The 26,982-nt window shown below is 39.2% G+C and overlaps 1 protein-coding gene across 5 annotated transcripts in view; it reads right to left on the reverse strand.

Annotated features, from left to right (window-relative positions):
- Nucleotides 1–6,011: 6,011 nt before the first annotated feature.
- The window catches only part of MINDY2 (MINDY lysine 48 deubiquitinase 2), a 75,111-nt gene continuing 54,140 nt past the window's right edge, over nt 6,012–26,982 (reverse strand). For 2 of the 5 annotated variants that reach the window (XM_008139185.3, XM_054716195.1), the window contains 3 exons: nt 21,920–22,093; nt 19,746–19,970; nt 16,693–17,996 (listed from right to left, as the gene is read on the reverse strand). In XM_008139185.3, the coding sequence (XP_008137407.2) occupies nt 17,868–17,996; nt 19,746–19,970; nt 21,920–22,093 (528 nt within the window). In that variant the 3' untranslated portion in view covers nt 16,693–17,867. Of the gene's footprint in view, nt 6,065–11,515; nt 13,436–16,692; nt 17,997–19,745; nt 19,971–21,919; nt 22,094–26,982 lie in introns of those variants that run through there. The other 3 variants (XR_008556118.1, XM_054716193.1, XM_054716194.1) reach the window with 3 other exon arrangements.

The following is a 26,982-nucleotide window of genomic DNA, read 5'->3' on the forward strand; positions in this document are numbered from 1 at the left end:
TGTCAAATTTTGCATTTTTCCCCCTAGTCCCGAGAACATACTTAATTTTCGAGATAAGGGAAGGGAGAGAGAGAAACATCAATTTGAGATAGGAACATCAATCAGTTACCTTCCCGTACACACCCAACTGACAACCTAGGTTCCTTGTCCTGCCTGTCTGGGAGTCAATCCCGAAACCTTGCAGAGCAGACGACACTCCAACCACCTGAGCTACACCAGCCAGGGCTTACTTTTCATTCTTTATAAAGAGCTGCATCTATTCCAATTTCTTACCTAAACAATCTTTCCAATGCCTCCAACAAATTTAATTGGCATTCCTCTCAAGCACTTTTTTTTTTTTTTTTAAGAATTGACATTCTTTAAAAAATAATCTTTTTAGCTCTAGCTGGTTTGGTTCAGTGGATAGAGCATTGGCCCTTGGACTGAAAGGTCTCTGTTTCGATTCGATTGCAGGCTTGATCCCTGGTCCTGGTAGGGCCCTGTGCGGGAAGCAACCAATCGATGTGTCTCTCTCCCCTCCCACTCTCTCTCTCTCTCTAGGAAAAAAAAAAAAAATCAATGGAAAAAATACCCTCAGGTGAGGATTAAAAAATTTTTTTAAATATGTTTTTATTGATTTTAGAGAGAGAGGAAGGAAGAGAGGGAGAGAGAAATATTGATTGGCTGCCTCCCGCACACCCCCTACTGGGGATTGAGGTTGCAACCTGGGCCTATGGGAATCAAACTGGTAACCTCTGTGCATGGGAAGATGCTCAACGGACTGAGTCACACCAGTGAAGGCTCAAGCACTATTAATTTAACATGTTCAGTTACCCTCCACAGTTACAAATATGTAGGCACTGTCTTCACGTCAGTAAGGCAGCCACACATAAAATGCTTTTCTACATCATTAAAATGCATCAGCCAACAAACACTGCTTATTTTTACCTGAAACATTGTTTTCTGAAATCCTTAAGTGATTTCTACAAGATAAGATTCTTTTTTTCCTTTCTCTTTCTGATAAATTTAGCCATTGAGCCCAGGCTTAAGGGTCAGGTTTCATATAGTTAATTTTCACCTAAATACTATGCAATGATCGCCTTTACCTTAGGTCAGTGATGGCGAACCTATGACACATGTGTCAGCACTGACATACGTAGCCATTTCTGATGACACGCGGCCGCATGCCGAGGATGAAACATTTGCTGCTCCTGAGGATGAAACATTTGCGACTAGAGTCTTGGAGTTAGTTTTTTCCTCAAAGTGACACACTACCCGAGTTATGCTCAGTTTTTTGGCGAAGTTTGACACACCAAGCTCATAAGCTTGCCCATCACTGCCTTAGGTCTACACCACACTTCACTTATTTCTCTCTTCTGCTTTAAACCCTCTAATATCTCTCATCTTGGAATCAATCCAAAGTCTTTCAAGTGCTCTCCTTCTCTTCCCTCCTTTCCTACTACTCTCCTTGCTCATATGTCACCTTGCCCTCTTCCTATTTCTTGAGCACAATAGCGTATCTTCAGCTTTTGCACTTGGTGATTCTTGATCTGGAATTCTCTTCCCCAAAATATCTGTGTATCATTCCTCAGGTCTTGCTGAAATGTTTTCTTAGGGATGCTTTCCCTGATATTTGAAATTGTTACACTCTTAACCTCCCTCTCAGGATTCCCCCTCTGCCTTCCCATCTGATATTTATTATCTCTTTTCCTACTCAGATGTAAGTTCCATGGGGATAGAAATTTGTCTTATTTTTTTCCCCACTGCCATATCCCCAGCACCTGGCACTTAGTAGCCACTCAAAAATATATATTTTTATTTTTAATATATATTATTACCAAGGGTGGGGATGAAGGGGTGGGCGAGGGGTCAAAATTTTTATAGTAGGGCTTAGGGGCATCAATCTGGTTGGAATAATTGGTGGGCAGGAGGGTGGGGGCTGGGTTTTTCCGTCTTGAAATTGCAACAAACACACTGTTCTAAGATTGAATACTTATGGGTAATTGAGAGTATCTGTCAAAAATTAAGGTGAGGCCAGCTGGTGTTGCTCAGTGCTTAAGCATCAATCCATGAACCAGATGGTCACAGTTTGAATCCCAGTCAGGGCTCAATTCCCGGTAGCAGATATGCAGGAAGCAGCCGATCGATGATTCTCTCTCATCAATATTTCTATCCCTCTCTCTCTTCCTCTCTTTGGATATATATATTTGTATATATATATATATACATATATATATATATATATATATTTGTATATATATGTGTGTGTGTGTGTATTTTTAAATTAAGGTGAGAACTTGGCTAAAAGCCTCTCCCAAGCCACCCCTTGGTGCATCCACCAGTAAGAATTGAGATGATGCCCAGCTGGCATGGCTCAGTGGTTGAGCGTTGATGCATGAACCAGGAGGTCACAGTTCCTAGTGTGGGACATGCAGGAGGCAGCTGATCAGTGATTCTCTCATCAATGATGTTTCTATCTCTCCCTCTCCCTTCCTCTCTGAAATCAATAAAAATATATTTTAAAAAAGAAAGAAATGGGACTGTTTAGGGCCAGGCTGCCCAGACCATCAGACAGACCTATGCCCTGAGAGGAGATGCCTGCCTCAGGTATGAACATGAGCCATGAAGTTACCTTGGCTCCAGATCCGTGCTCAATCACAGTTTGCTTCCGACTTGGATTTGCCAACAGAGTTTGGAAAGAAAAGAGTATAAAATTTGCTCAATTGTTAAATTTTTGCCCTGGCCGGTTTGGCTCAGTGGATAGAGCGTCAGCATGCAGGCTGATGGGTCCCAGGTTCCATTCCATCCAAGGGCACATTCCTGGGTTGTGGGCTCGATCCCCAGTAGGGGGCGAACATGAGGCAGCCAATCACTGATTCTTATCATTGATGATTCTATCTCTCCCTCTCCCTTCCTCTCTGAAATCAATAAAGAAATATATTTTAAAAAACTTTTTTTCATCAGTTTATTAGAGATTAACTAATCCCATCAAAATCACTCTCCTCTGCCAAACATTTGTGGAGGGGAAACAGATCGGATACTATGACAAGATATGGTGCATCCCTCAAGTATATGATTAAAAATTCTGATTTTGTAAGATAAGTAACAGCCCTCTAAAATATTCTAATTTTCCTAAAGTTATCGTATACCTATAGTCTACTCCCCAGCTCATCTGCCATCCTTGTCCCTCTTGTTTCCAGCTCTCTGGTCAGGAAAAGCAGCCTTACTGGGTCAGCTCACCTTGTCTGCCTCTCATCACTCCCCTGGAACTACTCTAATAACCAAACTTGGGTGAGACTGTACCACAGGGAAGTCCCTCACTTCTGGCACAACCTGCAGGGTGGTCCAGTCTAAAGATCATAGACTTAGAACATGTAGGAACTTACTCGATGTGTGCAATGACGGACAGCTTATCTGTAGGTCCCGGATGCTATCTACGATCAACTTGGCTTACCTGACATGGCTATTGTAAGGATTTAAATGAGAAAATATGTATGGAATACCGAAAAGATTCTATTCATTATTTCTCTTGTCCTGTTACGCTCTCTGATGTTAAGACAAAAGAGAAAAACTTCGTTTGTAAAGGTTGCTGGTTAACTGGAGACCTGGTACTGCTGCTGACTGAGGTGTGACTTGGTGAGATGAGCCAGTAGTTCTCAAGCCTGGGTCCTTCCTAACACCAAACATTCACGAGTGGGACCTAGGCATATTTTTCTGCAGAAGTTCCCCAGAGGGTTCATAGATGCATATTTAATATTTTAAATGCTATTTTAAGCGGTATTTAAAATGGTTAACTTTATATTGTTCATTGCTAGTACAGAAAAACATAACTGATATTTTTATATTGGCCCTTTATTTTAGACTAGAGGCCCGATGCACGAAGGTTCGTGTAAGAATGGGCCTTCCTTCCCCTGGCTGCCGGCACCGCCTTTGCTCTGGCCAGAGCCGCCTTTCCACCTTCCCATGCTGCCCAGAGTACCCAGAGCAGCTGTGGTGGTGCGGAATGCCTGCGTCGTCGACATGGCGACGATGCAAGCATCCTGCCCCACCCCTGGCCACTTGGCACCTGCGTATGCAAATTGACCTGCCATCTTTGTTGGGTTAATTTGCATACTCCTGATTGGCTGGTGGGTGTCACAAAGGTACAGTCAATTAGCATGTTACTCTTTTATTAGTGTAGATGCCTCAGGGTTTTCCTTGTACACCACCGTGTCTTCTGAAAGCCAAGGCAGCAGTATATCTTCTTTACCAATCAAAATGTCTTTTTCCCCCTTGCCATTTTGCATTGGTTAGTAGCCAAGAAAATGTTGAATGGGAGTAGTGAGGGCAGACACTTTTGAATAGTTCCCAATTTTAGGGGAAAAACATTTGGTTTTCACCATTAAGTTTGATGTCGAGTTTTTCATTTATACCCTTTATGAGGTTGAGGAAGTTCCCTTCTATTCCTAATATACTAAGAGTTTTTATCATAAATGGGTATTGAATTCTATCAACTGCTTTTTCTGTGTCTATTGAGGTGATCATATGGATTTTCCCCTTCATTCTGTTAATATGATGAATTACATTAACTGATATTAATGTTAAATCAACCTTGCATACCAGGGAAAATATATGTATGGTATATTACGTGCATACACACACATATCTGAATTTGATTTACTAAAATTTTGTTGAGGATTTTTTCAAAACCGCTCTATTGAAATATAATTCATATACCATATAACTCACCCATTTAGTGTACAACTCTCCTATGTTTTTTACTCCTTACAAAAGGTAATTTCTGTGTTTTCAGAGCTTCTCTTATGTCTGCAGTTTCTTTAAATAATTAACTCAAAACAACCCTTATGCCAAAGAGGCATATTTTGGGGTGGCATGTTCTGCTACCCATCATTCCTGCCCTTGAAACTTCCCCAATAAGTTTCACAGTCCAGAAGCTGAGTTGGTAGATGGTTCCATCTCTCACTGAATCAGTCTCTTCATCCTGAGAGAAGGTCAGTTAAGTCAGAATTATCTCACTTCAGGAGGTGGTGTTGCAGATGGGGTCCCAATGCACCCTGGGTGCTTGCCTATGTGGTGCAAGCACCCAGGTATTTAAAAAGAGGCATTTTTTTACTTGGCATAATGTCTTCAAGGTTCATCCACATTGTAGCATGTCGGAATGTAATTTCTTTAAAGGCAGAGTAATAGTTCCTTGTTATGTGTGTGCCAATTTGTATACTATTTACCCATCAAGGGACATTTAAATGTTGTTTCTACCTTTTGCTATTCTGAATAATGCTGCTGTGGGCCCTGGCCGAGTAGCTCAGTTGATTAGAGCACTGTCCCAATTCACTAAGGTTGCAGGTTCTATCCCTAGAATCAACCAATGAATGTATAAATAAGTGGGATAACAAACAGATGTTACTCTCTTCCTCTCTCTCTCAGATCAACTTAAAAAAATTGTGACCATTGATGTACAAATATCTGTTCAAGTCTCTGCTTTCAATGAATTTGAGTGCATCCTGTTGGTAGATAACCTGAAGCATATTGAGATTTTAAAGAATTTGGGCAAACAGGATGAATCAGGTAGCTCCTAATCACTGTCATGAACTAGAGTTAAGGTCTTTATGGGGAAGATGCCAAAACAAAACAAGGAAATTATTTGGCTATCGCTTAAGCGGGTACCTCATTTAGGAAAGCCCAGTTGGCTGTTTGGATTGAGCCCTAGGCTTTGGTTTGCTTCTGTAGGCTGCCAGGGCATTGCAGCCACCTCCGTCTAATGGCCTCCTGTTTGAATTAACTTAAAAATACCTAGGAATAGAATTCATTTCTCTTCTAAAGGTTCTGTTTAAATTACTTCTGTAGTAAGGCATATGCTCTTTTCATGAAGGCAGTCTGTTATTTTCAGTGTCCCTAGGCCAACAAGAACCTCTGAGTGATGCTTACCTTGAGGCCCGGCCAGCCAGCACTGAGCCAGGAGGTCATGGCTCATTCTGGTCAGGAACATGCCCGAGTTGCAGAGTTGCAGGTTCGATCCCCAATAGGGGGTGTGCCATCAATGATTCTCTTTCATCATCGACATTTCTATCTCTCCCTCACCCTCTCCCTGAAATCAATAAAAACACATGTAGAAGGAAAAAAAAGTACCTTGAATTACTTTTTTTCTGAGACTAGATTCTAGAAAACCAAGAATTATGTCATTTGTGATACCCCAAAGTTGTTAGCACTGTGCTTTGCATATTGTAGGTATTATTTGAAAATACACTTCCACTTCCAACATATTATTTGTGGTATATTAATGGGCCATTAATTCATTTGTAAACACCAGCTTTTGTCTTTTAAAATAGGACTGAAAAGCCATTTTTTCCCCTAAAGGTGGCAGCTTTGCTTCTCCTCTTCCCCTCCTTAAATTCTCCACAGGAAAGAAAGAACTGATTTATCAAGTGTCAAGTTGGATCTGCAGGGGAAGGAGGCCAAATACAGGAAGGTTTCTGAAACCAGATGGTTGCTTCCCCAGCAGGCAGAAGTTACCAGTTGGAGGTTTGGGAGCTGAAAGTTTTTCTGAGAATTCAGATATATTGGACCAACTTTACCCAGCTCAGGGCCCTTACAGCCCCTGTGGATTGTCCTGGGGACCTGAGTAGCAGCTGACTCAGACGCCAGCCGCTGGTGGGTTCACGCCCATCTGGGGGCTACTCCCCTGAGTCTCCATAATCAAAGTTTTTTTCTCATTTAAATTTCTTGGCTTGGTTAAAAAACAAACAACAAAAAAGCCCAGCCAGCATGGCTCAATGGTTGAGTGTTAACCTATGAACCAGACAGTCATGGTTTGATTCCGTGGTCAGGGCACATACCTATGTACCATCATTGATGTTTCTATGTTTCTATCTATCTATCTCCCTCCCTTCCTCTCTGAAATCTATAAAAATATATTTTTTTAAAAATAAAGCACATAAAAAGTAATTTTAAAAAGTTGTCCCTAGTCTGTTATTAACAATGTTACAATTTATTGACTTTATTATGTATATGACACTATACATTACAATAATTTTAAGAGGTAAAAATTATTCTATTTTAGAGATGAGAAAACAGGCTGTGCAGAATTAACTTGATCTAAGACTACAGAGTCCAAAAAAGACTAGTAGGCCCAGTTTTGAAGATTTCTGCAGGGTTTAAATAAAAAGTGACCAAAAAAAAAGTCCAGAATAAGAATTTGAACAGAGACCTGGCCTAGATTTATGTCCTTTTCCAGGTATTATTTGTAAGAAAACATGATTATAAATCATATTGCTTTCCTTTACATTTCAGCTCCAACAAATTAATAGGTGCCTACTGTGTAGGATAATATAAAGTGAGGAAAGAGATCCAGAAGAGGGCTATGAAATGGGAGAAGAGCAATGCTGCTTACTGTAGTTTTGCTGAGGCTGCTACTTCCCAAGTGTCCTTCCCGTGACTCTAAGAAGATGCAGGATGATACCCAGGGAAAATCAGAGAGGAGGGGGTGGATAAAGGATTAAGGATTTTAGTTCCCTCTATGCACATAACTTTTATGCTAAAGGAGAAAATGGATTCAATAATCCAACTCACTTATCTTATTTAAAGCATAGGCAAGCAATCCTAATATATAAAAAGCCAGGGGCTGTCACGACTGAAACAGCTGGACAATCGAACAACAGGCTGTGTGGGGTGACCAGGCTGTCAGGGGGGTTAGTGAGGGACGACCAAACAACTGAACAGCAGGCTGTGTGGGGCGACCAGGCTGGTGGGGGGGAACAGTTGGGGGCGACCAGGCCAGCTGACGGGGCAATAAGGGGTGACCAGGCTGGCAGGGGGGGCAGTTGGGGGAGATCAGGCCAGCAGGCAGAGGCGGTTAGGGGTAATCTGGCTGGCAGGGGGGGCAGTTAGGGGCTATCAGGCAGGCAGGTGAGCAGTTAGGAGCCAGAGGTACTAGATTGTGAGAGGGATGTCCCAGATTGGAGAGGGTGCAGGCTGGGCTGAGGGGACCCCCCCACATGCACGAATTTTGTGCACCAGACCTCTAGTGTATATATATAAAAGCCTAAGTGACCATTCGGACTGGTCGAACAAATGGTCAACCAGTCACTATGATGTGCACTGACCACCAGGGGGCAGACGCTCAATGTAGGAGCTTCCCCCTCGTGGTCAGTGTGCCTCCCTTGCTTCCTCCCCCCCACCTGCTGATCCCAGTGGCCCCAGTGGGACTGGGCAAAATAGCCCCAATCAGCCCCAATTGCTGGCCAGGATAAGGGACCCCACCTGTGTACGAATTCATGCACCAGGCCTCTAGACCTATATAATAAAAGCCTAATATACAAATTGTCCCCTTGACCGGAGTTCCACTGGGAGTTCGACTGCTCAACCAGTCACTACGACGCGTACTGACCACCAGGGGGCAAACGCTCCAACCAGTATGTTAGCTTGCTGCAGGCGCTGGTGGGCTGATCTGGAAAGTGAGGTGTGAGATGAGAGCCATCAGGAGGCTCCCAGGGTTTGGCCTGAGCCCTGGGCGGAGGCGGGCAGGGGTGGGAGCCAGGAGGGACTGGGTGGCGTGCGAGGCTGCTATGCATGATCCGAGAGCCGTGGACTGCACAGCCCTCCGCAGCCTGTGGCATTCTCAGTGCGCAGTTTATAATCTTCAGAGCTGCTTCTTTTTATTTGTTAAGTTTCACTAACTACTCCAGGAGAGTAGGTAGCACCATTATGAGGACAGGTTAGGCACGCCTGCCTAAGGCCAAGGGGCGGCCTAGGGCTCCCAGGGATGCAGCAGAGAGGGGGGCGGGGCTGAATCGGAGAAACCGAGTCCAAAACTTGAAAGGAAGTGGGAGGCAGTGAGGGGCAGAGGGTGACAGCTGTGCAGGGGCCTAGAAAAGCTGCTGGGTGGGGGCAGCCGAGGAGCCCGGTGCCTCTCCCACAGGACAGGCTCCACGTCCCTCCCTCTCTCCTCCCTGTGACCCATCACCCCAGCTCTCCTCCCAGGCCCTACCTGGGCTCGCCATGCACAGCCCCGCCCACATTGCCTCGCCCGCCCTACACAGCCCCACCCCTCATAGCCCCGCCCCGCACAGCCTTTGGGGAGCTCCGCCCCCAGAGGAGAAAGGAGAGGCTATAGATAGGAGGTCGAAGGAGGAGGGGATAGAGCAGGGCCCACCAAGTTAGATGGAGGGGAGGGAGGGAGAGACCCCACAGGCCTGGGGACAGAGATGGGCGGGGAAGGAGGGCCGTGCAGAAGCGTTGCCCTTGGTTGAAGTAGAAATCCTGACCCCATTTTACAGACCCCAGCAGAGTGTGTGTGTGTCGGGGCGGTGGGGGGAGGTGAAGACAAAAGAGGGTGTGAGGGGACTGGATGGATGGAGAGCAGCGACATTTGATTCATGGCCTATTTATTTTATATTTTTGTTAACATATTTTTATTGATTTCAGAGAGGAAAGCAGAGGGAGGGAGAGATAGAAACATCAATGATGAGGGAGAATCTATCTGCTGCCTCCCGCATGTCCCCTACTGGGGATTGAGCCTGTAACCCAGGAATGTGCCCTTGACCGGAATCGAACCCAGAACCCTTCAGTTCACAGGCCGTGGCTCTATCCACTGAGCCAAACCAGCTAGGGCGACCCATGGCCTATTCAAAACTGCTGCAGCAGGCTGAGCAGGGGTCTTACCACAATGGTGTTACCTGATAATGAGGGTGTCTCTCCTTATGTTGGGATAATCAGAACTGCAGTGAACCCATGGAGCCTGCAAAGGGTTTCCATGCACACGATGCAATTTACTTCGTGTGGCAGCTGACGAGGGGGAGCAGAGCCTTGGAAGGACATGAGGTCTCCAAGACCAGGGGCTGGAGGGAAAGTGTGTGCTGAGCATTCCGCGCCGTGAGTTACAATCTATATATATATAAAAGCATAATATGCTAAGTGTCCAACCCAGCGGTTGACTGACCGGTTGCTATGACATGCACTGACCACCAGGGAGCAGATGCTCTGACTGATAGGTTAGCTTGCTGCTGGGGTCTGGCTGATGGGGACTGGGTGAGATAGGGCTGGACACGCCCTGAAACCCTCCCCCAGTCCCTCCCCAGCCACCGGCCCCGATTGGCCCCGATCGGGACTGGGTGAGATGTCCCTGATCGGCCCCAATCACCAGGAGGGACCTCACGGGCCTCTAGTAACTATCCTATATAATAAAGAGGTAATATGCAAATTGACCATCACTCCAACACACAAGATGGCCGCCCCCATGTGGTCAAAGATGGCCACCACAAGATGGCCGGCAGGGGAGGGCAGTTGTGGGCGATCAGGCCTTCAGGGGAGGGTAGTTAGGGGTGACCAGGCTGGCAGAGGAGGGCAGTTGGGGGCTACCAGGCCTGAGGGGAGGACAGTTGGGGGGAACCAGGCCTGCAGGGGAGGGCAGTTGGGGGTGACCAGACCGGCAGGGGACGGCAGTTAGGGGTGACCAGGATGACAGGGGAGGGCAGTTAGGATCAATCGGGTTGGCAGGGGAGCAGTTAGGTGTTGATCAGGCTGGCAGGGGAGTGTTTAGGGGGTGATCAGGCTGGCAGGCAGAAGCAGTTAGGGGCAATCAGGCAGGCAGGCAGGCAGGCGAGCAGTTGGGAGCCAGCAGTCCTTGATTGTGAGAGGGATTCCAGATTGTAAAGGGTGCTGGCTGGGTTGAGGGACACACACCCGCCCTGAGCACGAATTTCGTGCACAAGGCCTATAGTATAATATAGGTATTCTTTAAAAATTCCTATAAATAGATATTTGAGTTTATTTAAAGTACCAATGATTATGTAATGTGCCAAGATTAATAAGAGATGATCTGTGTCCTTAAAAGGCTCACAGTCTAGCTTAAGTGCAAAATTAGGGGAGTTCAGCAAAACACTATATGGAATGAATAATTCTGCTTAGAGGGCTGGGGAGTCTACAAAAGCTTTCACAGAGAAATATCGGGTATTAGCTGGTTTGGACATTAAGTTGTTGTACAAAAACTTTACATTATGGTTGGCTTGGTATAAAGAGAAATTGATCCATTCTCAGCTCTTTCTAACTTAAGTCCTCCAAGAGAAGTATCAGATATAACAAACAAATCTACCACTGGGGTCAGGTAATTAACTATATGGTCTACAGTTAATTGTTTCATTATTCACTGTCTGGGATGGGGGGGGGGGGACTATCTTTATCAAGAATTGGTCCACGTATTCTAACATAAATTTGAATCAATATGTCAATTCCCCACTTCCCCAGTCATCTTAAATTTATAAGTGGCTTAATGAGCCCTGGCTGAGTGGCTCAGTTGGTTGGGGCACTATCCTGTACACCAAAAGGTTGTGAGTTTGATTCCCAGTCAGGGTATATAACTAGGTTGTAGGTTTGATCCTCAGTTGGAGTGCTTATGGAGGCAACTGGTCCATGTTTCTCTCACTTCAATGTTTCTGTCTCTCTCTCTCCCTTCCTCTCTCTAAAAGTCAATTTAAAAAACATAGCATTGAGTGAGGATTAAAAAACACACAACTTAATGAGATGAATATACATAGCAGAAAGATTGGTCTAAATATCAAAGTTTATTGAAATAAAATATAATCTATAATAAAAAATGCTAATGGTGTTATCACTGGTTACAATTTTAAGCATATTAACAAGAAATCCAACATTTTAATCCAAGAATGACACCATCTTTGTGGTACAGCAACGAACATGAAATTACATGTTGAATAATACTGAATAATCCTATCAGAAATATTTTATACTTTCCCATCTATGTTCAATATGCCTTTTCTAGAAATTTCCTCCAAGTGAAACTTTTAAAACTTAAGATACAATTTTTAGAATTAAATAGTTTTAGCATAATTAGAATGTATTTCAATGCTCTTTCCTATCAGCTCTAGGGTGGCTATTATTCTTAAATGGGTTTAAAGCTGGTCATAAAGCAAAACAGATGAATTATTTTAGAAGTAATAAGGGCATTATGACAGTAAAAGAAAGGAGGAAAAAATAGGCATCATACATAGTCTATTTAAACTCTTTAAGAACTGTTTCAATTGGCCAGTCTTGATCTCTGTCATAGCAACTTCTTGACCCGAATAGTCCCACAGTAAAGTAGAGGGGAAAAGACTGGTTTCTTCTTCTTGCTATATTTCAAGATCACTTTCTCTGCAATCTTTATACCATTTCACTTGCTATTCCCCCAAATCTGTGCCACAATTCAATTATTCTGCACAAGTCACGGAGAAAGACTTGCATGCACTAACTTTAGGAAATAACTTTCAGGATTCCTCTGAAGCTTCCCAAGTGAAGGTTATCCCTTTTGCTGACTGTTGTGTAGCTATCATATATCCAACTTCTATCACATTGTCTTACCTCTGATGTGCAGATCTGAAAACAAGAGTTGTCATTTTGTTGAGGAAGATAGAGCCTTTTAACAAAAAAACATTGGAAGCTTTTCAAATCCTCATCTTTAAAAATCTGTAAAACAGATATCCTATGTACCCTGGAAAAATGATTATTTCGTAGAATGAAGGTATAAAAAGGAACAATAAAAACTGACAAAATTGGGAGACACACAGGACATCTCTTCAAAGATTGTCAATTTTAGTCTTAAAATACATCGCATTAGTCAGAACTGCTCGGTTGGGCATTTGCTATAATGTTCATTTTGACAGGTTTCTGATTTGGGAATTTAAGTGGATAATTTAGTTTCCTGACTTCCTATTTAAAACTGTACCTACTAAAGCCAGGATCGCCTTCATAATTTTGCTTTGTGCATTTTCTAATCCAAGAGGCATTCCTTCCTCTCAAAGCAGGCTATTACAGGGAGGATGAATATAAAGTTTTCAAAGGTATTGGTGACAAATTACTATATGATTTAAAGAAATTCTTAGAATTAATATCTGACGAAATACTTTTTTTAGAAAAATAATACAATTCTTTGTTCTTTAATCTACTGTGGTTTAAAGCTTAGGTTTTGTGTTTTTGCCATGGTATTTCAACACCTGATTTGGGATAGTACCATGTCCTAAAAAAACAGCACATGTTATAGGCAGATAAGTCAAATGTCCTCCTTTCTTAGAACAATAGTGTGAAACTGAACTTGTGGCAGTAGTTGAAGACTTTTACCCTGTTTTTGAGTTTAATACTTTTGAGATAGAAATTAGAAACTAGAACCCTCCATATAAAAATATATGCATATCAATTTATTAAACTCTAATTTCTTAACAGCAGAAACATAAGGATTAAAACAAAATAAAACCCATGAGGATTAAGAAAGATATATGCATGATTTAAAATCTAGATCGGTCTTTAAAGTTAGATTTACCCGGGTCCTGCAGTTTGTCAGACTCCATTCTCTCTATTTAGCAATCTGTTTTGTCCAGGAAGGCGTCTACTTTAAATGTCACTTTGTTTTACAGGGTCTCCCGAGAAGAAGAACCTCAATTCTTCATGTTTCCCAATAGCGTCAGCAGTGCTGGACATCAGTAAAAAAAAAAATGACACCAATTACCAGAGAACCTAAGAACTCTGATTCTGATGAATTCCTTTACCATTTTTAGTCACTTTCTAAATAGAATTTAACCGCACATTACCAAATAACATTTTATACTAAAAAACAAGTAATTTAAATAGCCCCCCAAATGACAATATTTGAGAGATCTAAATGAATTCCATCCATGCAATAAAGTTTACATATATGGTATTGGTAACCTACTACCACTGTACTTTGTTCCATGGAGGAAAAAGCAGAGAATCTAAATATTTAAACATATGAAAGATATTGGGAAAAATAAAAATTTAATGCTTTTTATTCTCCCCAAATACTCTTGATTGGGACTCTATAGCCCACTGAACACAAAAGCAACTGTAAAATACATTTTGAGAAGAGATGATGCCATATGTAAAGACAAGGTAATTCTACAAATTTTGACAGCATTAAAAAACTGGCTTAAAAAATATTGTCACTGGGAGAAAAATATTGTCACTGCACATCCAAGAACAAAAGGTGTGTGATATTTGATTATTTAAGTGATACTTTGTGCTTATACTATGCCCTTTATTCAGGAGTGCAAAGCACTAAAAAGCATTATTTACATGTTTAGAGTAAACTGAGGCACAGGAAGTTTTACCAGGGCAAGATAAAAGCCAGGTTGTTAGACATAAAATGATTCAGAATTCCACATTTCCAGTTCCTTAAAATATAACTTAAATACTATCTTTAATGCCTCCACTTTATTTTATCAAACTTAAGTAGTTTACAATTATAGTTTAAGTTGTATGCTCAAGTATTGTGTGATAGGTAAAGCCCATAGATTTCCGTCACATTTTAAAATAACTGGTATATTGTCTAGGAAAGTTTGCTTTAAAAAATTCTTTTTAAAATAAATGAGATTGTTTGAGGAAAGTTCTGGAAATTCTTGCCTTGATTTTTCTGCTTCATCTTCCTACATTAATATAGGGACAACAATTTCTTCCTTAAATATATATTGGACTTCTAATCCTTTCCTCTCAAGATCTTCTGTCTCTTAGTGAACTGAAGTGGTGATTCATTAAAAACAAAGTAAGTTTTTGTGCAAGTACAAAATGGTTAATGTTGAGTTCAGTCACTAACCTCTGACACTAACTTGCTTAATTAAACTAAGGCAAAAAAGCACAAGGAAAAATTAAAAACATCTTAAATGCCTCATTTAACTAATAACATGACACCTTGAAACATAGAGGTCACTTTACCTAAGCACAGTGGGCCAGCATATTATAGGAAGCAGTCACTGCCAATTTTAGCTGCCGCAAACTGCTTAGTGTGTCTTAAAATGTTACCTCTTAAATTTGAGGAAAAATACCTAGATTCCTTTGAGAATCTAATAGAAGTCATGGATCCTTGCTTTAGAATACACAGTTAAGTACTGTTAAATGTCAAAAACCTATTGTGCATCATAGCACTGTTGAGTCAATGTAATTAGATATGAAGAAAATTCATATTGTTAATAAAGATTGCTCACTAACCTTAGGAACATGTTTTAAAAGTACGAGAAAGCCCAGTGATTATATCATTCATTCATGTGCCTCGTTAGCTAGCTGTAATGTTGACTGGTTGATGGAAATGTGCCCCTAATCTAGCCAATAAATATTAAAAGCAAAAATGTTTACGTTCTAACTACTGCAGGCAGTATACCTGTAACAATTTTCAAGTATTGCAAAATACTGTGAAGGAAAGACTTTAATATATCACTACCAAATTCCGATATACCCAAACCAGCAATGAAATATCTGAGTATAATTTGTTGCCTTGAGCAAAATATAAGAAAATAAAGACACAATAGCTCTAAATTCTTTATAACCTTCAAGGATGGGAAACCAGTATCTCTGAGAAGTTTGTTTGTTTTAATAGAATTGAACATTTAATTTTTCCCCCACAGTGATCAAAACAAACATTTTATCATTATTATTCTTGGTATATCAAACATTCCAGGAATGTAACAAAATCTGACTTGGAAATATTACATAGAAAAAGGCTGAATTAACACACACATTACATTTTTAAATTAATTCTTATAAGTATACATTGAATCTACTTATCTGACAGCACTGCTGCTTTTCAGTGAGTCTTTTTTTTCTTCCAGAGGGAATGGAGAATGGCAGTATTATCTTTTGAACAAATTAAGTAGACAGTAGCAAACAACAGAAGAATAACTTCTACACGTCAATTTTTCAAGGGTAACAAACAGTAAATATAATTATGGGAAAGTATGCCTCAAATATACCTTGTGAAATTTCTCAGGATTTATTTTGTGTTTTTTCTTTCTTTCTTATATACTGCACTATCACTACTATCTGGGGAAAAACAAACTCTGAAGTTTTAGTTTCCTCCTTCAACCAGAATGACAAGAGTAAACCTGGCCCTAGGTGGTTTGGCTCAGTGATGGAGCATTGGCCTGTGCACTGAAGGGTCCCAATTTCGGTCCCGAGTCAAGGGCACATGCCCCGTTTGTAGGCTCGATCTCCAGTGTGGGGCTTGCAGGAGGCAGCCGAGCAGTGATTCTTTCTCAACATTGATGTTTCTATACTTCTCCCTTCCTCTCTGAAATCAATAAAAATATATTAAAAAAAAAAGAAAAAAAGAGTAAACCTGGACTAAGGTCAACTTGTTTGAGCCAACAGAGAATTCTGCAGTACATTTGGTTACTTTACTAACCTACACATATTCTGGGTTATTATCCAGAGACTCACAAAATATTTTATATTGAAGTTTTATACCCCAAACAGGTTTTCTGATGATTATCATGCTGGCATAGGAAATTTGAAGGAATAACAAATGGTGTAACATAAACAGACATGCAATACACAAGACATAAAAGATATAGCTTGACCCTGGATTTTTCCCTTAGAATAATTCCTTCCATAAATAAGACTTTACTTTTTTACATGTAGACTAATCCTCTTGGATCATGGAGAATGTTAAGGACATAGCTTAAGCAATCTAGACCACATTTTTTTTTGTAGTCTATTGTCATAGACTACAAAATGTTTTTTTGTAGACCATAAAAAACATTCTCCAAGTGGATGCTCAGGTTAGATTGATGCTCTTAAACAAACTTACTGAGGCTTAGAATGTAAATCATGTAACTACTTGCAGCAGCAATAGTCATTTCAAAAATGACTAAAACAAACTTTTAAATACAAAGCATATAAAAGTGACTGTTAAGGATAGTTTTCCAAACTATATCTAGAAATACATGTGTTGCCTCATGATAAAGTTCAATAAATATTCTTTCTGAATCCTACAAACACTACAAGATGTTATAGGTTTATTTGGTTCCCATAAGTTAAAAAAATCTGATTGCTTTTATATAAATTTCTCCAACAGATTTCTACTACTGCTTTTTACTAGACTCAGAGGTTATAATCTAATTTCCCTTCAGAAATGTGCTTTTTTTGTTGGTTTTAATAAGTATACTTAATTTTCTAGCAAATAAACATGATTTAAAATTTAAGGTTCAAGGTAATTCTAGAAAAAGGTAGACACTGAACTACTTGCTTTTCTACACCCTCATATTTACAAAGTCCAGCATCCACTGTGGTTTCCTTCTTACTCTCACTTATTACACTGCCAGTAAATAGTAGCTGTGGTCCAAGTTACCTATATTAAAGATTTCAAAATTCCTCAAAATTTCACAACACTACAAAGTCATAATATCTGGTTTTGATAGAATATGAGTATTAGTATTATGTAATTTTTTGCTACTGGAAAAAAAATACAAGTCTTTATTTTTTCTATCTAATTAAATCTGAGCTCCATGATCAGTTCTTATGATAATATCTAAAATGTACATTCCTAAAGAAAGGTAAAGCTGTTCAAGGGCTGAACTAGTCCAATATACAATTAAGGATTTTTTATTCCTGTTATTTTTTTTGTCTTTTTTTCCTTTTAAATCCCTATATTAAACCCCTGGTTTCTTGTGGATTAGATCATAATTTAATATTGTAAAAATTAATTTCAGAAACTATTGTGCTAATATTTAGTTTTCAGGAAGGAATCAGACAAAATCAATTACCTCCATTCATTGTTAGAACAGAAGATAAAATAGCTTACTAACTGATATGAGTTATGAATGTCACTATGACACAAAAGTTGCTGTGATTTGCTTATTTGGCTACAAGTGCATTATTTTTCATGAATGACAACACACAGCATTTCCAACTGTAACAGGAAACTCCAGCTCATAAATAGTGTACTGTGTGACTTGAAAAAGTTTGATCATAGTTAAGTAACAACCTTTCCCCTGAAAAACAAGAACAAAATCCATTGGGAAATCAGGCACAGACGGTATTTATCGGTTTTTCTTCCTTTCCTCCTGTGGTTTTGTTTCTCAAGACATTTAGATGGTTTCATTAGAATCCAACACTTGTTACAAAATAACACAGCTATTTTTTTCCTTTTCTTTTTCTTTATCTTTTTCTCGAGGTTCCTTTCGTTTACGTTCACTATTTCCAGATTGTCTTCCACTTGTCGGAGAGGCTTGTGCTGGCTGGCTTTGCTTTAGGAAAAACAAACAGGAAGAAATTACCTCAACTTTCTTAACTATGCTTAATCACAGTTATCTAGAAAGAAAAACCGCAAGAGTGAAAGAACTCATTGATGAAAAAAGAAGCTACTGGCATATACCCTTATTATGTTATATGGTATCTGAGTAGTTGCCTCTACCATTCTGGATAGATATAAATTATTCTAAGTAAATAGAAATTTCAAACAATAAATAACGTCAAGTAAGATTATGTTGCCTGAAGTCTCAAATTCAATAAATATTTATGTTGAAGTTTAGAGAATGTTAATGAAAGTGACACCATTTGGGCCCTAACCGGTTTGGCTCAGTGGATAGAGCGTCAGCCTGCAGACTGAAGGGTCCCAGGTTCGATTCTGGTCAAGGGCATGTACCTTGGTTGTGGGCACATCCCCAGTAGGAGGTATGCAGGAGGCAGCTGATCGATGTTTCTCTCTCACTGATGTTTCTGACTCTCTATTCCTCTCCCTTCCTCTCTGTAAAAAATCAATAAAATATATTTTTTAAAAAAAGAAAGTGACACCATTTGGTAAACTACAATAGTTCTCTAAGATCCCATTAACTACCATAATAAACAGATTTTAAAAGGAAAAAAAATATTGAAAACTGAGAGTGTGAAATAAGTATATTCAGTGAAATAAGAGAAAAAGAAAAAAAAATTTAAATCCTCACCCAAGGATATTTTTCCACTGATTTTCTAGGGGAAGAGAGAGGGAAAGACAGAGAGAAACATTGATGTGAGAGGAACACATCGATTGGTTGCCTCCTGCAGGGCCTGGGCTAGGGAGGAGCCTGCAACCAAGGTACATGCCCTTGACCAGAATCACACCTGGAACCCTTTGTTCTGCAGGCCAACACACTATCCACTGAGCCAAACTGGCTAGGGCGAGAAAATGTTTAATGAAAAGCTAATCATAAATGGTAGGTTTTAACTTTTTAGCTTGGGGTAGTCAATATTTGAGCTAGAAATAGATATGTTATACTTATTTTAATGGAGACCTCTATATTTAAATCTTCATTAGCTCTTAAAGGACATCTCGCTTTCTTATAGTTCTGGCATTGTACAGTTAAACATAAAAAGGGGGATTTTTCCCCATTTAATGCAATGAGATTTAGCATATAGAAACTGAGATTTAACACAGTCACATTTACAGTGCATAAAACATTCAACTGGGAAGAGTAAAAAGTGGGAAAGTGCTAATCTTGGTTGGATACGTAGTACATGCCAGACACTGGGTTTAGTTGTTCTTAACCACAAACCTAAGAGTTAAGTACTATCTTGTATTTTACAGAGAGGGAAAATGAGGCGAAGAGGCAGACAGCTTGGTCCAAGGTGTTGTAGGAAATGCAAATCCACATCTGACGCTGGAGTCTACATTCTTCCAGTAGTACCTCACACTGCCCTCCGACTGACAGGAAAGACTATTTAAATTGGCCTATATTCTGTGCAGCTATTAGTAACGTTGAAAAATAAATTTGAAAACTCTTGTCATCAGAACCTTACGAAAAATAATTTCAGAAAAATGAGAAAAGTATTAAGATAACCACAAAAGTATGATAATGTTATAAAACCTAAGAGGTGCTAAAATGCTTACATAATTAAAGAGTCAATATATAATTTATATTGTTTATCTCAGCACAAATTATTAAAATGTTTATCTCAGCACAAATTTTTTTATTGTTAACGTGATCATTATGTTTAAGAATAAGAACACTGGTTTTCACCTGAGCCTGGGTAGAAGCAGAAGCAGAAGTAGTAGAAGCAGCAGCAGCAGCTGCTGCCGCTGCTGCTGCTTGTTCCTGCTCCTGGTAATATTGAGAAGCCCGTCTGTCCTCTTCTTCTTGGAGTTTCTTTGCAAGTTCCAAATCACTGATTCCTTCAGGTGCTTGTTCCCAAGTGATCTCTTGGCTCTGCTGTTCTTGTTGTAGAGATAATGCCATAAGATAGTCCTAAGAAATGAAATTATAACGATCTTTAGCTATGAGACATTACCCAAGGACTAATGAGTGTAAATATAGAGGTTATATCTACAAAACGAAGAATGGCTTTTTTAAAAACATACCAGAGGTTAAATATAAAAACAAAAGTTATCTAAGTGCTTCTGCTTGGGCCCTAGCTGGTTTGGCTCATTGGATACGGCGTCAGCCTGCGGACTGAAGGGGCCCAGGTTCGATTCCAGTCACCACCCAGGCCCAGGATGCGGGCTCAATCCCCAGTAGGGGACGTGCAGGAGGCAGCCAATCAATGATTCTCTCTCATCATTGATGTTTCTATCTCTCTCTTCCCTCTCCCTTCCTCTTTGAAATCAATTAAAAAAAAAAAAAAGTGCTACCATCCAGAACTGAAATGTCATTGCTGACATGTACACATAAGGAACTGTCTGACATTGAAATTGGGTCTCAAAAGAACTGTTGGCCCAGAAAGAAACTCACTACAGACTGATTCATTTGCCTGTCAGCATAACCATTATTGCTTGTCTCATTTTCGGTTCTTATAAGTGTATTTCTAATAGCACATGATCTCACTCACCTAGGGGAAATAATGAACAACACAGACTGATGAACAAGAACAGACCCAGAAACAAGGAGGCATGGATCAGACTGTCAGGCCTAAGAGGGAGGGTAGGTGAGGGTGGTGGTAAAGGGGAGAGATCAACCCAAGGACTTGTATGCATGCATATGAGCCTAACCAGTGGTTAAGGTCAACAGGAGGGTGGGGGCATGCGTGGGGAGGGGTGTGGGATGGGAATGGGGGGATAAGGACAAATATGTGACACCTTAATCAATAAAGAAATTAATTTTAAAAAAAGTGCTTCTGCTTGGGAATATTAACTTATTTCAGTGATGCTACTATTATTCTAAATGTTTTTTTAGAAATTCTTTCTAGAAGTATAGAAGGCATTAGAGAAAGCTTAAAAATGTTGCCCCTGCCTGGCCAGTGTGGCTCAGTGGTTGAGCATCACCTATGAACCAGGAAGTTATGGTTCAATTATCAGTCAGGGCACATCCCCAGGAGGGGTTATGCAGGAGTCAGCTGATCAATGTTCCTCTCTCATCAATGTTTTTATCCCTTTCTCTTCCCCTCTCTCTCAAATCAATTTTTTAAAAATCTTATCTGTCTCAGTTCTAAATGGGAATTCTACTCACTAATCTACTCCTCCTTAACTTGGACTCTAAGGCTTAGAATACTCACCTACACTTTATCCAGTGCATACTATCTTCAAGACTCCCTCTTTTCTATGTTTTCTAATTAGCCAAAATATATCTCAAAGATGTACTTGTCTCTTCATCTCTATCATCTCTTGCTTTGACTACTAGTCTCTACTTATACCTGTGTCTTTCCTCTGTATTCTCCACCTCGCAACCTTTTAAAAAGATGAAGTAGTTCATGTTACTTCCATGATATACCTGGCATATCTTCCCTACCACAATTTAAATAAAATTCAAATTCTTTACCATAACCATCACAGTTCTATATGATCTGGCCTTCTGAACCAAACTGTACAATTAATATGCATATGACAACCTATCTATTTTGTAAGTGTCAGAAAAATTACATAAGTATATTAATGAATAAATCTTTAGTTCAAAAGTTTTGGATAACTTGCCGAAACCGGTTTGGCTCAGTGGATAGAGCGTCGGCCTGCGGACTAAAAGGTCCCAGGTTCGATTCCGGTCAAGGGCATGTACCTTGGTTGCAGGCACATCCCCAGTGGGGGGTGTGCAGGAGGCAGCTGAATGATGTTTCTCTCTCATCGATGTTTCTAACTCTCTATCTCTCTCCCTTCCTCTCTGTAAAAAATCAATAAAATATATTTTTAAAAAAAGTTTTAGATAACTAAATTCGTATTTGAAAGGAATAAACATTTTAAATAATATGAAGAAATAAACAAATTTACCTGATCTATCTGATCTTGTTGTCCTCTGTATACAGTTTCAGGATCTGAAGGAGGCCGCAGATGAAAATCTGAGTCACAGAAATTTCCATCACCATCAACATTGTGAAGGCTTTCCCAAACAACTTTTTCTTCAGTAAGAAACCCCTGGTCTGTTACCAGCAAATACAGTAGACCCTTAATAAGAAATAACAAAAGAAAAAAGACTGATAAATTGATCAAAACTAGTTAATATTTATTTTTAATATGTTTCTATTGATTTTAGAGAGATTGGAAGAGAGGGAAACATCCATATGGGAGAGAAACATCAATGGGCTGCCTCCTGCACACCCCCTGGGGATTGTGCCCACAAGCCGGGCATGTGCCCTGACCGGGAATCAAACCGGTGACCTTTTGCTGCATGGGAGGATTCTCAACCAAGTGAGCCACACCAGCCAGGGCAAAACTAGTTAATATTTAAGAGAAATTTTATAATCTGTATGTGTAAAGCATATTAACTATTCCTACTAGTTAGATCTGCATAACATAATAAATAGTAGACCAAGTAGATATCTTATTTGCTCACTGAATTAAATCTAGATGGCTTTGAATACAGTTTATAATTGGTACACTATAGTATAATGAGAAATTATACTATAATTTGAGGAGCTACTGGCATGTTAAACAAGTAAATGACTTACAAATAGCCTTGGGTGGGTTATAATCTCATTTCAAAAAATTGAAAAATACTATACAAGTTCCTGAAAATACAACAGGTACTAAGTAAGACACAGTCACAATAAAATGATATCACTTTGCCTATAGTCATAATCCAATACGACTAACCCAATCCATATCAATTTTTCCTTTCTCTGTACCAACAGTACTTTATACCTATTTCTATTATAGCACTGAATCACACTATACCATAATTGTGTTTTCCTGCCTTATTCCTCAGACTATATGTTTTAATTTCTATATCTCTAGCCCTTAGTGTACTGTACTCATAAACTTTATTGAATCAATCAATGAACTCATATTTATAGTCACTACCAAAGAATTTAGCATTGATCTTTAATTTTTCATATGTATTAGTTCTGATTCCAATCATGTGTGTCACTAGTATACACATAAGGATTGTGAGCCATTTTTCTTCAGATTTGCCAAAGATATGACTTTCATTTACCTGTTGAAAGTTCCCACTGGTTAATACGTGTTTATTACTGCACAAAACCATACTTTGCATGTTCTCTCTTATCATCAGAATCCTACCTAATAATAGACAAATATGCAAATTGACAGCACCTTTGCTATGCCCAAGCCACGCCCACCAGCCAAGCCACGCCCACCAGCCAATCAGGACGACTATGCAAATTATCCCAACAAAGATGGCAGCTAATTTGCATATCAAGACAGCATAGAAAGAAGCCAAGAGATGCTGAAGGGAGCAAAGCTTCGGAGAAGCAAGCAAGCGGGGGGGGGGGGGGGGTTGGGTGGGTGGGAAGAGAAGGGAGGAGCGGAGGCGGGGCCGGGGGAGAAGGAAGGAGAGCGGGGCGGGCTGGCGGAGAAGGCGGGCCGGGGGACAAGGGAGGAGCGGAGGCGGGGCGGGGTAGAGTGCAGGATTTTTCCTGCAACGGGAACGCTAATCTTAATAAATAAGAATAAGAAATTCCTTTAAAGAGGTTGGTGGTGTGGGTAGAGAAATTACTAAATTAATCCTAAAGCTTTAAAAACGAAGTAATTACTTTTAAACATTTATTATGTGTCCAGCACTGTGGGACATAGCTCTTCCTAAAGTACAAACTTTTTCCTGTGTTCTTGCAGTTACATTCTAGAGTTTGCTGTAGATAGCAATTAATTTATAGTCATTGAAATTACTATAATAACATGGAAAGTATTTATAAAGAAAAACATTTTGATATAAAGTTTAAAGACATTGTTTTAAGCAAAAATTAAGTCCAGATTCATACTTCAAAAAAAAAAAATCAGGTATGTTTCAATTCACCAAATGAATTGAATGCTCATCATATGCTCAGTACTATGCTAAGTGCTTGAGGATTCATATCATAGAAAGTAATGATCCTACCTTAGTCAGGTATTAGGTGCCCCTTTTACATGATTTAATAGAAACCTGCTCTTACCACGATCATAGCACTTTATACAATGAATTGTAGTTGCCTGCTTACTTACTCATCTCTCTGAATACATTTCAAGCTCCTTGAGAGCCAGAGCCATGGTCATCATTATCTAACCTATTTTTAAGGGTCTACCTTGTCCTATGATAATTTAAGAGAAAAAAGTAAAAGTTCTTTCCAGCCAATTTTCTACTGAATAGATCTGACCTTTCTCTTTATACTTATCACAATATATTTCAACATCCCATTATATTACACAATATTTAGGCTTTATAATTTAGTTTATGTAGATCATATAATGATTGGCGGTGTGCTAGGAGAACCATAATCTTATAATTTTTTTTTCCAAATGACACTTTAGGGTGGGTAATTTCTAGGAGGATTTCCCTTAAAGCTGTTATCATACAGCACATATGAATGTTTATACACTTTTATCTAAAAGGGTATCCCATTCCTGGTATAACTGACCTGTCTTCTCAAGGACCATCAGCCTCAATTTCTTCCTCTTTTAGATCTTGACATTTATCGAAAAGGTCTGTAACTGGTCCACTGTCAACAATGCTGATTATTACTCAACAGTACCTTTATATAATTGCAGTGTAGAATAGCAAAATATGTATTAGTATAGTACTGAACAGTTTAGGCCCATTTTTCCCGAGAGTCTACAGATAAATTATCATCAAGAATACTTTTTGCGTTTATACCCAATTGCTGCATTATCTAGTCAAAGCTTTCTTTTCTAAGTTTTGAATCTTCCTTCTAATCTCACTCATCAGTCTCTAAAATACTAATTTCATAAAAAATAATACAGAAAGCATGTATTAAATTCTTAATTTATTTATTAACATAAAATGTATAAACTATATAAAAATGATAAAGAAATTACATTAAATAATTTTTATCATTTTATAAAATAGGCAATTGGATAACAAAAGAAAACTGGTAATATCATCATAAACTAGTTGTATACAGAGTATGAATAACATGGTGAGAATATCATCATAATTTATAAATTGATAAAATAAAACTTGGTAAATGTAATAAAAAATTAAGTAATTCCAGCCTTTAAGATATGGAGAAAAGCACTGCCTGAATATTTTTGGATAACTAGTTTGTACTGAAATTACTAATACCTTTGAACTTTAGTTTTCTTTTCTCATAAAGTGATATAGAGACATTAAGATCTGAAAATCTCTAAGATATTTTATAAACTGAAAGATGAATATTACTCCTACTTAACAAACATAAATCTCATCCACAAATACATCTACCCAGAGAGGCAAAGCTGTTGAGAATGTGGGCCTGAAGTCAGGTTGGGGCTGCTTACAAGCTGAATGGTCTTGGGCAAGTTAACTTAGAGCCTGTAAGCCTGTTCTTTCAGCTGTAAAGTAATAAGGGAGTGATAATATTCACATCTCATAGGGGAGTTGTGCAAATTAAGTAAGATAATGAATATAAAGTGGTTAGCACAATGCAAGGCACTTGGTGCTTAATAAATAAAAGGTATTATATTCATAAATATCACCTAAAATTATCTCAGTTTCTGTATCTATCTCCTTCTCCTATCTCCTATTTGAGAGAAAAAGATAAATCTCTTTGTCTGTACTGTGGAATTTACCACTTTCCCTATTCTTTTTCCACATTTCTCTATCCACTGTCCCCATAAAAAAAAATTAAAAGAAAGTGACAACTTTTTAAAAAGTATATATTTTTATTGATTTCAGAGAGGAATGGAGAGGGAGAGAGAGATAGAAACATCAATGATAAGAGAGAATCATTGATTGGCTGCCTCCTGCAAGTCCCACACTGGGGATAGAGCCCGAAACCTGGGCATGTGCCCTGACCGGAAATAGAACCATGACCTCCTGGTTCATAGGTTGATGCTCAACCACTGAGCCACACTGCCTGGGCAAAAGCAACAATTTTTGATGCATCAACTACCTTTTAAAAATAACAAAATTAAATAAGTATTTATTTAAATGTAGTCTCCTGTGGAAAAAAAAATTCCCACTATAGTCTTAGTCAAAGAAGAAAGAGAATGGGCAAATTTATTTCTTTAACATGGCTTTAGTACTTCTCTAGAATTGTTTCTTCTCCTAAACTACTCTTCACTTCTAATCTCTAAATGGAAAGTAAAAAAGCAAATAAACAAAAGCCAACCTCAAAAACCCTTGTTTTGAATATACTCCAGAGAGATGTCAGTAATTTGAAACTAACTGGTAGAGGAAACAATTATGACATGGATATAAGTTGATACTTTATAAAAGAATGATCAAGAGGGAGACGTCATTATATACACCTAAGACCTAGAAACTAGGTGATCTGGACAAGGGCCAAGGAATCTTACTTGAGAGCAAGCAGAAAGTACTGGAAAAGTGGAGGAGGATCATAAAAATAAAACAGGATAACTAGATCTTGGAGATAGAATAATTAGTCATGATCATATGAGAAGCAAACCAATGTTTCTAGGAAACAAGTAATTTATTTAAAACTCACTTTTATACTGTCAAGTTTCCTGCCTGTATAAAAAGTCATCTTACCATCTAGGACCAGAGGAACGGCCCTGAGAACATCTGTTCTCTCAGTAGGGTCTCCTCCTGCTGCTTTCAGATACTAATCTAGTTATGCTGATGAAAAGCACACATCTTCATAGTATAACACACTCTGTGGTTTTGCCATGATGATCTGTCCAATTCAATTGTATAAGATTAGGTGGAAGTAATGGAGCAAGGTAACATAAGTGGTAGTAGAAATTGGAGATATGTGTATTTGCTGCCAATGGACAGTTTAATCAAGGATTAAGGAGAGTGCTATTACAACTAATAACTAACAAGAGCTGGACTTGATTACTTTGCTAGTAATAGAGGAAACAGCAGAGGTACTTGCCCAGAGTTTAGGAATAGTAAACCACAAAACTAGGAATGATCAGAGGACTTTTCAATAGGAAGTCAA

Source organism: Eptesicus fuscus, chromosome 5 (assembly GCF_027574615.1).
Source record: "Eptesicus fuscus isolate TK198812 chromosome 5, DD_ASM_mEF_20220401, whole genome shotgun sequence".
Lineage (NCBI taxonomy): Eukaryota > Metazoa > Chordata > Mammalia > Chiroptera > Vespertilionidae > Eptesicus > Eptesicus fuscus.